Source organism: Acanthopagrus latus, chromosome 6 (assembly GCF_904848185.1).
Source record: "Acanthopagrus latus isolate v.2019 chromosome 6, fAcaLat1.1, whole genome shotgun sequence".
NCBI classification, from domain to species: domain Eukaryota; kingdom Metazoa; phylum Chordata; class Actinopteri; order Spariformes; family Sparidae; genus Acanthopagrus; species Acanthopagrus latus.
In genome coordinates, this window is record NC_051044.1 from 6,586,101 (window position 1) to 6,602,497 (window position 16,397).

The window sequence follows — 16,397 nt, forward strand, 5'->3', positions numbered from 1 at the left end:
ATGGCTTCTAAATGCGGAGAGGGGACGGCGGTTCGCCTTTTCCCCAAATTCCCTTTGTACAAATGTATAAAAGTCAGTGTATCCATTAAGCACATAAAGGGATGTGCTGTGGTAGTTGATGATGAATTTGACTTTTTTCTGAGGAAGTATGTCAAATGTAAATGTTTATTCTTTTTAGTATATAAATAATGTAAATAATGTAAATAACATGAAGTTCAGAGCAGTAAGGTAAAAAGCACAAGCCCTCTATTTTGTGTCTACAGTTATTTTATGTGGCTGAAACTAGCAGAGAAAAAACTGTTATATGTGTCATTAATCCTTGAGGTCAGTGAAGAAATATTAATTAAGAGAAAGATATTCTTTTATTTAATTTGTTTTTTAAACAAACTCATGGCTGAATGAATTGGTTTCAAACTGACGGACCTTAACACCTTGTTTATTCAGTTATGGAAAAAAGTATATAATCTCATTTATATTATAAATATTAAAATTCTGAGTTTGAATTTTTTCTCCAAGACTGCATAGTGCCCCTTTAAGTGTGAGTATAAATGTGGTGGAATGATCCTTTACACATCCTGCATTCTCAAACATGAGGTCACATTTATACAGCAGCAGTTTGCGACACTAAATATATTAAGGAGGCAATAAACATAACATAATGAGGAAGTCTAGCCAGATGCAAAACGCTGTGAATATGTAACATAAATGTACGTGTGTGTGTGTGTGTGTGTGTGTGTGTGTGTGTGTGTGTGTGTGTGTGTGTGTGTGTGTGTGTTTAAGAGTGAGAGTAAGAGGGAGGGAGGGAGATGGGGGCGGGAGCATAATTACATGCTTTCAGGCATAAGGAAGCAAAGTGGATACAGTATCGCTTTGGTGAAACTGAATTAAAAATTCTCTCTTTATCCCTCCATCACCAACATGACACACACAAAATGATATTTTCTTCTGAGACGTGTAGTGACCCAGATGCGTTGGCAGCCTTGTTTACGGCGAAAATGACTCACATGACACTTGGAATAGAGGGCTGTCAGCCTCTGCGATGTGGCTGATATATTGTGCTACAGATATTTACCTCCACCAATGAGGTTATATTTTCACTCATTTGTTGTCGTCTGTCTGTTAGCAAGATGTCCAAAAAAGTTAATCAGCGGATTTGGATGAAATGTGGTGGCAGATGGCCGTGGGCCCAAGGTTCAGTTGATCAGATTTCGGTGATGTCTGGATCTGGGATGACTGCCACTGGGCAATTATCATTTTTTTTGTCATAGCTGTTAGGCGGCGCTCACATGTCAATGGAAAAGATTGAAGGGCCCCTAAACAGAGCTGCGTTTCTATGCTGCAGTATGTTCGCACTCAAAGGCAAACAGATGACAGAATCTCATCCAGAAGATGGATTATTTCTGGTGCTTTGATGTGCAGCACAACTGTCAGGCTTGGGTTTAATCAAAATGGTTTTAAACTTCATCAATTTCATAATTAATGGATGGTTGTCTTCGCTCTGATAGACAGAGCACGGCCAATATTTGTTCGAGCACGGAGTCGTCGCGGCGCGTTCCTCCGACCAAATGTTGATATAAAGGGCAATTTAACTTGTGACACAGTTTCTGGTGATAATCCACAGAATTCGCTGGAAACAGAATTATTTTGCATCAAAGTCTGCCTGCCAACCGCCTGTCGCTGCAACAGAGGGAAGCATGCCAGTGCCGCTGTGACAAAACAGAAGTGAAAGTAAAGACATCACGTGCACCAAAGCTTTTGGTTAATTAGGTTTGGATCAATCTGTCCCCAGGTAATCTTCTTCATATTTTTAATATTATAGATATATATATATATATATCTATAATATATATATATTTTTTTTTTTAACACTGGCCAGAGTAGATGATTATTTTTGTACTTTAAAAATCAGAGGTCATACCGCAGTTTGAGCTCATTAGTCACTAGATGTAGGCGGTGTTGTTGGAGTTAGCCACTTAAATAAAGTGGCTGAGGTACCTTTTGGCAGCCGAGCACAACAACCAGGGGCAAGCAGAAAGTCATGCACCTAATAATGTACCACACTGAGCTAAACTAATGCAGCCCCGACACAAATCTTACATTCATAAAGGTTTCATTGTTCAGGGTTTGCTGAAACCGTTTTTAGAGTGATGTCGAGAGTCGCTTCTGTCACTAGCTCACAAGTCGTCATAATAAACGGGGTCGACGAAACAGTAGAAGCAGCAGCATCGCAACGCACATCCTCTCAACGCCCCATGAGGTTAAATCAGGGCAGCTAGAACACAGTGTGCCGTACCCACTTTCAATATCGCGTATCGAGTGGCTCGGGTGATCCAAATATTGATGGAGTCGATGGAAGCATCACAAGAGCCGACGCTCTGCCGGAACATAACAGCTCTTGTGTTGCGGAGTGAGTCCATACATATCTGAAACAATTCGCCTTCGAAATGGAAATGCGGTCCGTCAAACAAGCACCCACTCTGAACATGTGAGGAGAAGTGAGGAGGCCCTTGTGTGGACAGTCACCCCTTTTAGTAATCTATTCCAGCTGCCTTATCCACATGTGGGTAGTTAACTTTAAAGTGTATATGCAGGTGAACACACAAGTCGGTCACATGAGTATTAACAATGCAGTCCAATAAGCAAACGATCGGTGAATATCACCGTTAGATGTTTTCCTCAGCAGATACCTCCCAAAACCTTGCAGACCTGGGACGGGTAAGTCATCACCTCAGCACACCGTTCTGTCTCACTAGATCACTCCGCCTGAGGACCAGAAAGCCGGTGAGTAAGCAGCCTGCATGCCTGCTTGATGTACCAGTGTACCCTGATTATGCTGGTTGTTTTTTTGGCTCTAGTGTTTTCTCACAAGGAACAGACATTTATACATTTCTAACAGGAGTAAAAGTCAAAGGGTTCCACCAGTCGAGGTTTTCTGCTTATGCCTAGCATGATAGCTAACACGGCTAGATGGGAATATGCTTTTTTCAAACACAGGTTAACGTCTATTTAAACCCCTAAAGACAGATATGTTATGCTCAGGATAGGTTTACATGCTTGTATGCTGTGTTGTGTTTTGAAAAGAACACAGCAAAGGACATTTCTCATACAGCAGAGTGATCCTCAACTCTAGTCTCCCCTTCACTGAAACGCTCTGTTTTAGTGTTCACTGCGTGTCTGGTCAGTTCCCTGTGAGGTATTTTTGCTTCCAGTTAGCTCCACTTCTACTACGAATATCACCACAACAACCGCTCCTAAACCATAATTAACTACAAAGAGAAAGAGTGTGATCTGTGTCAGCCTTGGCCTCACTGCCGAGCTTTGTAACAGTCTTTGTTTGGTGTTTGCAAGCTCACTGCTTGGAGCGCACAAATTCCTGTCGTTTCACCAAAAACATTGAAATGCAGTAATTAACCTACTCGTCGTTATTGAATTGGCTTCACATGAGGCTTAACTGTCACACAGTTATGAGTCCAACATCTGCTGCAGATGTTGTCATGTAGAGCCGGGGTCTTGTTATCGGAAGGTCGCGGGTTCGATTCCCTTGGCATGCATGTTGAAGTGTGTCCTTGGGCAATATACTGAAACCCAAACTGCTCCTGATGTGCTGGTCGGCACCTTGCATGGCAGCCACTGCCATCAGTGCATGTATGAATGTGTGTATGAATGTATGCATGCATGTATGTATGAATGCATGCATGTATGTATGAATTTATGTATGTATGTATGTATGAAAGTGTGAATGTATGTATATATGAATGACTTTGGACAAAAGCGTCCGCTGAATGTAAGCAACACGCTAAGGCTAACACATTCAACAGGCTGACCTCCAAATATACAGCAACACAACACAAAACATGGCAGAATGTAAAGCCTTTGAGTTTGAAGTCGCAGAGCAGATATCGATTGAGCTTACTGGCTCCTGGTCATAATGCAGTAGCTAATGCAGCTATCCTTGAAATCACACAGGTGGTAAAATACACACACACAAAGACATTTTTATCACATTTCAATGAATAAAGATACTCCTTTGAGAGTAGGTTCCTGTGTTTAGCTCTCAGCTTTGCCCTGCTTGATCCCTCTGAAGTAAAATGGTTTGCACACACAAGCGTTTTCAAGTTGCTATAGCGGTGTTTCCCGTCCAAAACGGTGAAGATCCGTTCAACTTGATGTCCTCTGAGACCGGAGCCCTCATACCTTCAAAATAATGCGCGTGACATGGGTGGAGATAGTCAGATTGGGGCGCGATATCGATCAAATGAGACCCCCATGGCACTGAGTGGCTTATGGAATCGCCTGTAAAAAATTACCCTGTTGTTTTATTTCACAGTTTGTGGGTTTTTATGCACTCGGGATACCAAAATGTTTGAGAACAAGCACTATAAAGGTGAGCTTTTCATAATGTGTCATCTTTAAGTACCTACGTTTTCTTCACTGTGTTTGAAAAAGTGCGTAATAAAGCTATAAATGACCCCTCTCGCTTGATTTGTGTGTGTGGTTGTGAGTGCATTTGTGTATTTGTGCTGTATTAATGGCCTAAAGGATTCTGCAAAGCCACCACAGGCTATCAAGTGTTTTCAGTGAGTCATGTGAGGCCAGTGGCTCCGGGAAACACTTGTAGCTGACATGGATGTTTTATTCCTCCATATCTACGTGTGCTGCAAATAAAGCGTAATTGTGCAGCTAAAGCACGTCTACAGCTGGTTCCAACCTGGTCAACCCCGCGAGCCTGGTCTTGTCCCATTTTAAGAAGTCACCCGTAATCTCTGGTGATGGTTCAGGCACTCTGCAATGTGTTCCCCACTGGCAGACTTCTGAGTCGTCCCCATGCATAATATCCATGCAATTCTGCTTCTGACAGATATGTGTTGTAATCTCTTTGAAAATGAGCATTTGCAACATGTAAGAGCCTCAAAGCTGTGGGTCTGAGAAGTTTGAGGGAGAAAATGACATAGAAAAAAAAACGCAATGTAAAAAAAAAAAAAAAATCCCTGCCTTGAGCCTGGCCTTTTATCCGTGTTTTCATACAGAGTTTGGTATTAATTTCTTTGAAAGCGGATTCCGTAATACATTTATTATATAAACATTTTTAACTTCAAATAATTCATGAAGTGACAGTAGCAGGGGGGTAATTTAACAATCCAAATGATTCTAATCTGATCACTCGATTGATCTCAAAATACATCTTTGTTAAAACAGCGTTTAGCATACTGACACAAATCTGCTGTCACATCTGGAAACAAGTGAAATCTGCATCAAGCTTCTTAATAATGAGATATGTCCCTTTGTGTGGTTTTGATCTTTGAATATCTTGAAAAGGTCTAAGTTAAATGTGTTATTATATGTATTGTATTGTATTATTATTATTATTATTATTATTATTATTATTATTATTAAATATGTAGTAAGATAACCGTTTAGAAACTGTACAGCAAATGTAAATACATCTGTTTCTTCTGACTTTGCAGCCCTCAGTCTGAGAGATAACATCTGTTCAAACATCTGGATTGGCTCAGCATTGTGTCTAGACACAGTTGTGGGCCTTCCAAGTGCGACAGTGTGTCATGGGCAACTGGACGTATTTCAGTTTGTTGAAGACGTTCCACCTCGCATCCAAGAGCCATCTACAGTTCTAACTAACTGGCGGGGGAGTCGGCCCTCCTGCTTTGCACCATTTGTTAATGGAGGGGTTGTTTTTTTGTCTCCTCGGTGTACAAATCTGTGCAGGTCCTCATGTCGAGACTACTGCTGCCCACTTACATCTGTAGGAGAAAAATCATTCCCTTGAGGACAAAAATGTAAACATCTTGACCAGAGGAGACAGATGGTTCGAAGGAAAAGTAAAGTTATTCATTTATGCCGGACTAGAATTACCATCTTTGAACAGAGGAGGTGGACTACGACATTATTTAGCCTACCTGCACTGAGTTCTCCCCCCAGACAGCTTAACAACCATTCACACCTGGGCTCACCTAGCCCTAGCAACCCACGTGAAGGCCGGCTGTAAGGACACGCCCACATAGGGTGTAAAAGCCTGCAGATCCCCTCCAGTTACTTAGAACTGAAGAAGCCTCCTGGATGAGCGGCGAAACGTCTTGAACAAACTGAAACCTGTCCAGTTGCTTATGATACAGCACTTAGAATTACCGTGACCTGGATGACTCAGAACCTTCATCAACACAATTGTGGGCCATGTAAAGTAAACTCAAATTGCCGTCTCGATATTTAATCTCTGCCCACGTTGTCACGAGTTAATGCTTTGAACGCTTGCGAGCAAAATGATCAAACAGAGTGACTCCCATTTTTGGTAATGGTTAGGAGCGCTATAGTGATCCTAATCTTTCTTCCTCGGTACTTCACAGTGCTCAGGCCTGTCCCATTTCGCTAATGAAAGTGTGAAAGCGTTTTCAGATGTGATTGTCTTATTAAATATTCCTCACACCAGACTCTAAACATGAGAGCCCTTTGGATTGAGTAATGGATATAATTAAAATCAATCCTACTGTACCTTAGCAATTAAATCGGTCAAAATTGAAAGGTGTTTAATAGCTGGCAGGGCATTTGTGCTGATGACAAGACAAGTGTATATTCAGATCAAGGTTTCAGATGATAAGAGGCAATTCCGTCGCCACACATTTGGATAGTAATTCCCCCCTAAGTAATAATTTGAGTGATACATAGAGACTATTGAAAGAGACAAGCATTGTGAGCTGTGATTTCTGATGTTGATCTATAGGCACAGTGTCCCTAAATGGCTCCCTCCCCCACTTAATGACTTCGACACCCTGTGAGAGAATGTACCACAGATGCACTGCAGCTTAGCTGTCGGGGGCTCTTACACACCGAGCTGACAGCCAGTCGTTGGATGTCATTGGGCTGTGTGTGGCTGACCCTCAGATGTAGCTTTTTTGTGGCGTGTCCAGCATCATCAGCTCCGGTTGGCCGTTATCAGTGAGCTGGATGCAGGCAGTGAGAGAAAGCCTGCATCCAAGACTGACATCAGTTAACTCAGTTGTTTGAATGCATACCGTTCCCTCTATCGACCAAAATCAGAAAATAACAATGTATAACTATTCAAAAAGGGTAAGAAAGAAAACCAACACGAATCTGATTGCACGTCTCCTGGTGTTCACATGATATTTGCTTGAAAAAGTCCTTATTGTGATAGCATAATAGTGTTGTGTTGGTAAGACTCCAGTGAATTGGGAGCTTCCTAATGTCCGACACTTTGCAACATAATTCTCTCAAATCACCGTGGTACATGTTAGATTCTTTGGCAGGTGGTATAAATGGTTTTGCACAGTGTGGCCGTTCACAATGACGGCTGATTCTGCTGGAAGATGCCGGTACTGTCACCGGCAGATTAAGACGGCAAGATGCTTCTCCGTTCTTGAATAGCAACTCATTTTAGCGACATTACAAGGAATAAAGAATGATTCAGTGTTCTCCTAATGCTACAATTGATTTCTAAGTGACTAAGAAGAACACATCTGTTAGTTGATACCACTGCAGCACAAAAACTGCAACACAATGTGATATTAGTCAGCCTGGACCTCAGGGTGCATTCAGCCTAAGGTAGACAAAATCTGTCCGTGTTTGCAATCTGACACCTCCGACAAAATGCAGAGGGTTCTTAGAAAATACTCTCTTGGCAGCTGTTCTTAATGCTTAGAAGTCGGCTTTAGAGACAGTTCTCTCATGAATTCCCATGTGAGTCCACAGTTGCTGTTTGCAGGTGTCTGACCGAGAAAACAAACATAAAAGGTCACATCACTGGTTTGTGTGCACGACTCACTTTAGCCAATTGATTCATGTCATTTTGCTTGATGGCTCCACTGATGATCCAGTTAAGCCTCATGTGCTGTTCCACACAACAAGCTTAGACCTACGAATGTCCTAAATGACATGTATTTCTCCTCGGGGAGACATTTTTAAGGGTTTGGAGAATCAGGTTGATACTGTATTTGGGCTGTTCATGAGCCAGTCTTCCTAATGCTGTTAAGCATTTTATTATACATTTGTTTAAGCGGTGGGTTACATTGCATGCCTCATTTGCCAAAGGCGTTGTGCCCTCAGGAGTAACGGGGGAGGAATTCTAGCCATTGTTCGCAAGTTTATATGTACTAAAGGCATGGATACTTCACGAGTAGATAGTGAATTAAAGGGGACCCTAAAAAAGACCCCTGGGGGACCCCACAAACGAGAGGAACACGAGAGGTAGCAGCATCCTCAAGCATAATAGGACAAATGTCAATTGGTGCATGACTGATATGCAACTGTATGTCCCATAAGTGCCACCAACCTTCTCATCACTGAAATAATAAATAATAAAGAATCAGATGTCCAGTTTTTCTGCAGAACACATAAATCAGAGCAGCACAAGCAGCACTGATAATCTCTCGTCTAGCCTGGGTAGAAAAAGTCACAGATTGTACTTTCTGATTCAGTGATCTTTTGATGCCCAGGTTACTGATGTGCCCCTGTCCTGCTTTGTCTGGCTGAAACATTTAACAGGATCAGGTCATTTCTTTCATCTGCAGATCAAGAAAAAGGGGTCCTCCTTGCTTTTATCTCAGTCAGACTACTGCATTGCATATTACAGGCATCAGCAGGTGAATCATCCAAAGAATGCAGCTTGCACAAAACACTTAAGCCAGGCCTTTAACACATACTGAGAGATCGAGGAGACACAATGTGACTGCATCCTACACATTCTTGCCCCCTTTTGCTGGTTATCTGTGAGTTTGAGAATTGATTTTACTGCTCGTTTCTAAAGCCAGCAAGTGAGCAAGTGAGTTCCACACTTAATTGTCTTTCATAAGTTGTAACATTGTTGTTTTTTTAGTTTTAAAGCTGGTATGGATTTGTTCTTTCCCAGCTATTTTTATTCTTTAATCAAAAGATCAACAGGGATCAGGTTGTATTGGTCTATAGGCCTCAGGATCACCAGGTTTGTTTTAATAAAGCAAACATTATCGATCCAGAATAACATTGGCTCAACTGTTATGAAAGTTAGAAACTGTCAATATGTCAGCCAAACATGCTGCTGCTTCCTGAACAGCTGAGGTGAATCATTTAGGACTTTCTGCACCAGAGTGTTGCACAGCCGCTGTCCAAGGTGCTGATTCTGGGACCGCCAAGGATGCAGAATCTGTCGGGGCGCTCACAAAGGCTGATCAGTCAGGACATTTAACGATGAAGGAGCCAATCCTTGCTGCAATTAAATGAATTGATATTTTCATTTAAGATATCCCATACTGATATTTCATTAAACTTGAAGTTAGTCCGGTCAAAACATCCAAAATACTGCATGGGAGTGGTGAAGCTTTTTGGCAAGTCTGATCATTTTGTTTTCAAATTCAATCTTTATTGTGAAAAGGGCAGTGGGCTGTAAAAAGGCCTCAGGTGCTCTTCTTGAATCACCGTCCCATTTCGATAAGAGCACCTGCATTCTTTGGTATAAAAGGCCCGGACTGGACTGAACCTGTCCACTCTGGATGATTTGCAGTGTTGAGAGAGTGGCTTCCCCCGGACATGATATCGGGCCCATCATGCTGTCAGTGACATCAGCTGGGTCAGTTCAGCATACCACAGTGTTACTGTGCAATCACAGGCTATCATGATTACTAACAGATGCTCCTCCTTGTTTCTGTCCAGCGGGGGTGGAGGGGGGACATGTGTGTGTTGGAGGGAAAACAAAGAGCTGCTTTGAAATTCTTACAACATGGCGCTTAAGAAAGTCTGTCCTAAACTCTTTCAATACCCTTTTTTTTTCTGCTGTCAAGTTTTCTTTTTTTCTGTAAGTTATAATCGCCTTTTATTTTGTTTCATCAGAAAATGCATTTCTTTTTTTTTGATTGATTGATTAGTCATAATGATGCAAATTAGACAACAAATAGCGGGAAAACATTACAAAATTAGTGTAGCATAGCCACCATATGTGGCATACAGCCTAAGGGGCATTTATGTAGTTATTATACTCGCTATGTGGCTGCACATGTGCACCTAAATCTCCAGTGTGATGCAGTTCCTTGTAGATAATCCTGCCAAGTGTATCATTCATCATTTAAATGGCATCATCAGAATATCATTATTTTCTGTTCTCCTCTGCTCAGTTAGGTTACTTCAGTATTGTTGTCAATCTGTTAAGTCACTGTTTGCACAACTATTTTTTGCCATCTGGGATTGTGTTGGTGTTGCCAAAGGGTGGACAGAACCACCGACCAGCAAACTGATCACAAACACAACAACTACAAGTAACTTTTCACATATGGAGCAAATTACAGACAAAAAACATCAAGGCAGAAGCTTGTGCATGGGGACGCCCACTCTACCAGCTGGGCTAATGGGCGCTCACATGAAATAAAATGTAAGGTTTACTTTGGCAGTTCATCAGTGGCATCGTGGAACATGGTGGTGTAAATCTGGAAAGACAGATCATTCTCTTCTCATTCAAGTTTATTCCCCAAAACTACACAGTGCACCTTTTTAAAACCATTCGACTGTGTATTTTCTTACTTTTCTTTATTTCACACCATTACAAATCAAATGTTCCCAAATGTGTTTTTTCCTCGCGACAAATAAGCTATTGTAAGATGTGATGTGTTGGAGACAAAACATCTGCAGTGAGAAATTAACTCAAAACTTGATGACTTTTCAAGGACGTGACAGCAGAGACTCCAGATCCTAACACGTCTCTCAAACACAAGATCTCAAGAGTTCCTTGGAGGGATGGAACACACACACACAAAAATTGCCCGCATTCATACAGCGCTTTTATCCATAGCGCTTTATATTGCCTATCATTCACCTTTTTTCAAACACACACTTACATTGACAGCAGACTACCATGCAGGGGAGGGCTAGTGTGTCCATCGGGAGCAATTTGGGGTTCTTGCACAAGGACACTCTGACACATGGACAGGAAGAGATTGAACCACCAACCCTGTGATCGGCGGACAACCTGCTCTGCCTCCTGAGCCACAGCTGCCCAGAGGAGACATGATTCCCACGATCCCTTGAAACGCAAAGGATGCATCTTTTGATTTAATTTGTAGAATGATACCAAATTGAACAGCTGATCTGGCCACTTTCATGTACAAATGCTATTTTAAAGGGTCGCAGATTAGACTTACTGTAGTCTCACAGCATAACCCATCCCTTAGTTTATGTTCAAACACATTTATTCCATGTCATTGAGTTTAACATACCCGACAGTTATGTGCTTGCGCCTCCACATTTAGTGCTTGTCTGTTTCATCGGGTGCGATGACCTTCATTTGAACTCTATTTACATAAAAAAAAAAACATGCAATTAGACAAGGTGCTGCAAAGTAAACTAATGTGCATGCAAGCACAGGATTAGAAAAAAATAAAAAATAAAAAAAAATAAACCACAACTGTGTCCACCCAGTAGCCACCAGTTAGTGACTCACCAAAATGCATCTCTGATAGCAGAGTAGCCGGAAGCAAAGCTCACAAAAAAAAAGAAAAATAGTTAATGGATTAGTGGGAACGATGCAGGCATCACAACAAATAATTCAAAGGGACAGGTACTTAATGATCGCTGGAAAGACAAGAGGAATGAGAGGAGGCAGCGTAATCCTCACCAAGATGGAGTCAGTTCTATCTGCTTGTCAGGTTTCTTTGTCCGTGCAATTGCTCAGATCCTAAATAAAAAGCTAAAAAAAAAAAAAAAAAAAAAAACACTCCAAGGCTTATTGATTTGTGCCTATGGTACGGGGAGAAAGGTAAGCACATGAAAACAGTATGTGGCCTCTCACAAGACTGGAGGAGCCCCTCTTTGTTAGTGGGTTGGATGCCACGTGGACAGCAACACCTTCAGCTACGTTACCCCAATAAATTGTTGTTGACACCGCCCTCTAGAGATGTGTGATTGTGCATTAGCACCGCAAGGCCTTGACCGAGGAAGAGTCCTCTCCTCCCAGTCAGCTGTGAGGGGAGGAGGGGTGTGTGGGAGAGTCTCCGCCACTGCACTTGCATGTTCTCGTGCGTCTGGGGTTTATTTATTTGTGACACCTTTTCCTTTTCACGCTGTTGTCTTTTGCAGAGCGGCTCAGTCATCTCATTATTCAGTGCGGTGTTGTTGCACTGCATGACAAGGTTCTAATAATGAGTTGAATGTATGGACCGCCAAATCGCTACCTGCCAGGCAGCCTCTTTCCTGGGGTCCCCGTAAAGGTAAAAGTCTTTGGGTCATTGCTGTGCCGATCAATACAAGTTTACGGCCTTGATATATTGAGTCTGCTACACTGAAAATGGGAAACCAATGGCTTTATTCACCTGAATATATTTTTTTTCTGGGGGGGGAATGGATTTGGCATGCCCATGGCTGTCTTCCTGTGTTACCTGTTGAGTGGAGTTTGAAAGGGGACCCGGAGGACCATTTCACAAAAGGCTTATAGTGCTGCAAACATCATTTCAGAGCAAAAGAGAGTAGCAAACCAGGGCCAACCTTGCTGAGGTGGTGCTGATTAGAATGACATAGACAGATGTTAGAGATGTCCACGATGACCCCCCCCCGCAAATGTAACATATTTACGGTGTTATTTGTAGAATATGGCCAGATTCTGCTGTCTGCATCAACATTGTACAAATGCACTTAATCTAAAATGCATGTTTGATGATGTCATTTATGATAACAACACTTTCATTGATGTGAGGTTGGAGACCTGGTTTGATTTACCTGCTGAGCCACAGACAGTTTGAGTTTAACCAAACTTTCAGCTAGCATTGGCATAGAATGTTTCCGTTGTGTAGAAACCAAAGACTGCAGCAAATCAACACAATAAGTGTATGAAATAAGCACAGTAGAGACGTCAGATAGGTCAGACCATCGTGTTTAACAATGTATCTTTACATGTTACAGTTGAGGCTGAGATACAGTTACGTATATGTTAGTACATAACAGAAATAAACAATTCTAGGTGCTGTATCGCAGGCAACTGGACGCGTTTCAGTTTCTTGAAGACATCTCACAACTATCTGGAGAGGAGTGTCCATTCCCTGTGTGGGAGTGTCCTTACAGAGTCGTTAAGGACACATGTGCTCTGAGTTTCAGAGTCGTTTGGGCCCCTTGTGGGTCGTTGACTTAATCGGCCTTCATGTGGGTTGCTCGAGCTAGGTGAGCCCAGGTGTGAACGGTTGTCAATCTGTCTGGAGAGAGAACTCAGTACTGCATTGTAGGTGGGTGGTAAGTAACATCGTAGGGTGCTGAAGGGATGATGTATTTTTGTAGGCTATCCCAGAAGTTAGCATCGCCCTGGTTCCCTCGACAACAAGCCTACGGGAGGTTTGAATTGGATTTTGGATTATTTTTGGTGAAAGTAATCTCTGTGGCAAACCCAAATTGATTATATTTACATATTTTGTTCAGCAAGATAATCTTGACAGATGAACACCACTTTTGTGATTTTGGAAGCATGAATTAACTATGGCAGACATCCCTGTACCCCAGTACATAACACATTGGTATTTCTTCACATTTGTTAAATCTTTAAACCTAAAATTCCCAAAATGCTTAGTCTTGATAAGTGTATTATTAGGTAACCACTAATTTACAGGTGACTGATGTAAAACTTGTTTTTTTGACAGCAGGGATGCTAATTTTCGCGTCTCGAAAATGTCATTGCTAAGTCAAGAAGGACACGTAAGGCGTGATTTCAATCAAAGTGACATTTTCAAGCTTTTAAAGTTGAGTGACATCACAGCATGAAGGAGTAGTGCTGCTGCCGTCAGTAACACAGGCGTGCACCGATGTTGCAGTGCACGAGTTAAAAAAACGGACACTTCATCTCGGGCAAAATCCTCCCTGACACTTGAATCCACACACGCCTGGCTGCATGATGGATGAGCATTAATGAGACAAATGATTGCAGCCAATTTGAACCAGAAGAGTGACTTAAACCTGCATGAGCAGGTCTGTTACACAGCTGCTTGTGAGGCACTTTTAAGATTTACAGTATTTTCGTTTTCGGCTCAAACTTATTTTCAATGGGAGTGCATGGGACACTTTTACGATAGCATCAAAATCTCTATTTTTATAACACTAAGAAGGCTCGACTCAACATGAAACTTTGCTGGTAGTATCACCAGGGTTTCTGCACATGTTACACGAGCATTGAGAACATTGTTTGTGTACACAGAGTTTACTAAAAAGAATGTTTTTTAACAAGTCATGTTAGCATTAGCTTCTTCCTGTAGCCATCATCATGGCAGCCCAGACGCACTCAGGATCAACATGTCTGGATAGAGAGTATGTGGTTCAGTTGAGCGATGTGTGATGATGGTGATGCTACCAGCAAAGTTTCATGTTGTGTCGAGCCTTCGCAGTGTTTTTAAAAGCAGCAATTTTGATGCTAGCGTGACAGTGCTCCATGCACTCCCATTTATATGAGTTTGAGCCGAAACAAAATAAAGGTCAAGTGAAGTGCCTCTTTCATTGTAATTATGCTTTCACACGAAGGTTTAGCTCGGGTACATTAACAAAAAAAAAAAATAAAATCTAGGTTGCATTATGGTGAGATTTTCACTTTAACATTATACGCCTGAAATCGTCTCCTCTTTGCTGCTCTAAAAGCCAACAAACGAGGTTGTGCCGTGCTCCCCCCCTGACGACTACTGTTTTCAGAGCGACGAAGAAGAAGTTGATTTCAAGTGAGTCAGGCGGAAGCTAGCAACATGTCAGCCGCTTGCAGTCTGCACACCGGGTGTCCCCGCCAACATCTGCCCTTCAGTGCGGTGCTGCCAGCAAACGAGTTCCGCGAGTGCATTTTTACTCAACTCCTAGATGTATTCAAGTTGCTGTTGCACTTTTTTTTGGAACTTCTATTCAAAAACTTGAACAGTTTTTAAAGGATTTTTTAAATTTATTCCCCGATTTCTTTATTTGCACTTTTTCGGTTGTGAATGACTGTCAAAATAGATAAAAAAAAAAATACAAAGTAAGGAGCAATTGTATCACATCCAGACAGGGTTCGAGGAAAATACAGCTGATAGAAAAAAAAAAAATCTTATTCTTCCTCTTCCTTTTTTTTTTTAAATTTATTTATTTTTTTAACAGGCTCTGGCATCAGATCGGTAATGCCAAGGTATCAGAATCGGTTATCGGGAAAAGAAACAAAATGGTACCATCTCATGTCGGGGCATATCCCTGCACACACACATGCTTACGCCTGACCAGCTTTGCATATTGAACATCTTTGTCTCCTCTTTAACTGTGGACACACTCAGTTTAAGTCCTGCTGAATGGATCCCGATTGGATGCAACATGTACTGGAGTGTGAAGCCAACAGGAACTGAACTGAAAAGCACCTTTTCACTGGCAGAGCACAGAGTTCGCCTCTTTTTTCTGGATGCACAAAACCGGATGGAGCAAAAGAAAAAAGCGTCCATCGCACGTTTTTTTAATTTTTATTTATTTATTTATTTTATTTATTTTCCCCATCTGATTGAAGAACTGATGGCCGTGATAAAACTGAGACCGGATTTATTTATGTATGCATGCATGTTCTTGGTAGTGATCATATAGCCTATATAAGGAAGAAGAAGGAGAAGAAAAAAAAAATCCAACAGAAATAAATCGGCTTAATGGACAGAATTAGAGTGGTCTGAATCCAGGGTGGGATTAACAGGAGGGGGGGAGAAAAAATGTGTGAAATAAAAGAGCGAGTGATCGGGAATGACTGTGCGTCTGTCTGGAGGGCGGGAGGAGAGAGAGAGGGAGGGGGAGAGAGAGACAGAGAGAGGGGGAGAGAGAGAGGAACACATTTTCATCCAAACCTCCGGTTTTTCCAGAGCCTGTCTCTGCTCCGCGGCTCACCGCAGCTCCTCATTGTTTAAACTGGGAGGCAAAAGAAAAGAAAATCACACCCAGGCTTCTTCTTCTTCTTTTTCTTCTGTAATCGCATCCTGTGACTCATTTTTTATTTTTTCTGTTGCCTTTTCTTTTTTTTTTTTTCTTCTTCTTCTTCTTCATCTTCCTGGGGGAACATCTGATGCTCGATTTTGTTTATTTATTTATTTTTTGTTTCCGCTCGCTCTGATTAAAAGAAAAAAAAAAACAAAAAAACGCTGTATCCACTGACAACTTCTCCCGATTCCTCCACTTAAAGACTTGAGCTGCATCATGAATAGTTTGGGGGCACCTTTCAATCGCATACCTCTGGAATGGCGGGGATTACACAGCCGAAACCCGGAGAGCATGTAAACGCCAATGGAGTTTGGGATTTATTGCAAAATAAGGGAAAGATGACCGTCTTCTCGCTGTGCTTGCTCTTGTGCGCGGATCTACTGGATTTAGCCGTCGGTAAGTCTGACCCCCCTCCTTCTCCCTCCATCTCCTCCACCTCCTTCTTTTTATTTATTCTGCACGCAGTCGGA

The 16,397-nt window shown here is 41.9% G+C and overlaps 1 protein-coding gene across 6 annotated transcripts in view; it reads left to right on the forward strand.

The window, feature by feature from the left end:
• The window catches only part of igsf21a (immunoglobin superfamily, member 21a), a 333,921-nt gene that overhangs the window by 127,036 nt on the left and 190,488 nt on the right, over positions 1-16,397 (forward strand). The window contains exon 1 of one of the 6 annotated variants that reach the window (XM_037101116.1): positions 15,771-16,323. The exons of 4 other annotated variants lie outside the window; for them this stretch is intronic. In XM_037101116.1, coding sequence (XP_036957011.1) covers positions 16,185-16,323 — 139 coding nt within the window. In that variant the 5' untranslated portion in view covers positions 15,771-16,184. Of the gene's footprint in view, positions 1-15,770; positions 16,324-16,397 lie in introns of those variants that run through there. One more of the 6 variants, XM_037101117.1, reaches the window with a different exon arrangement.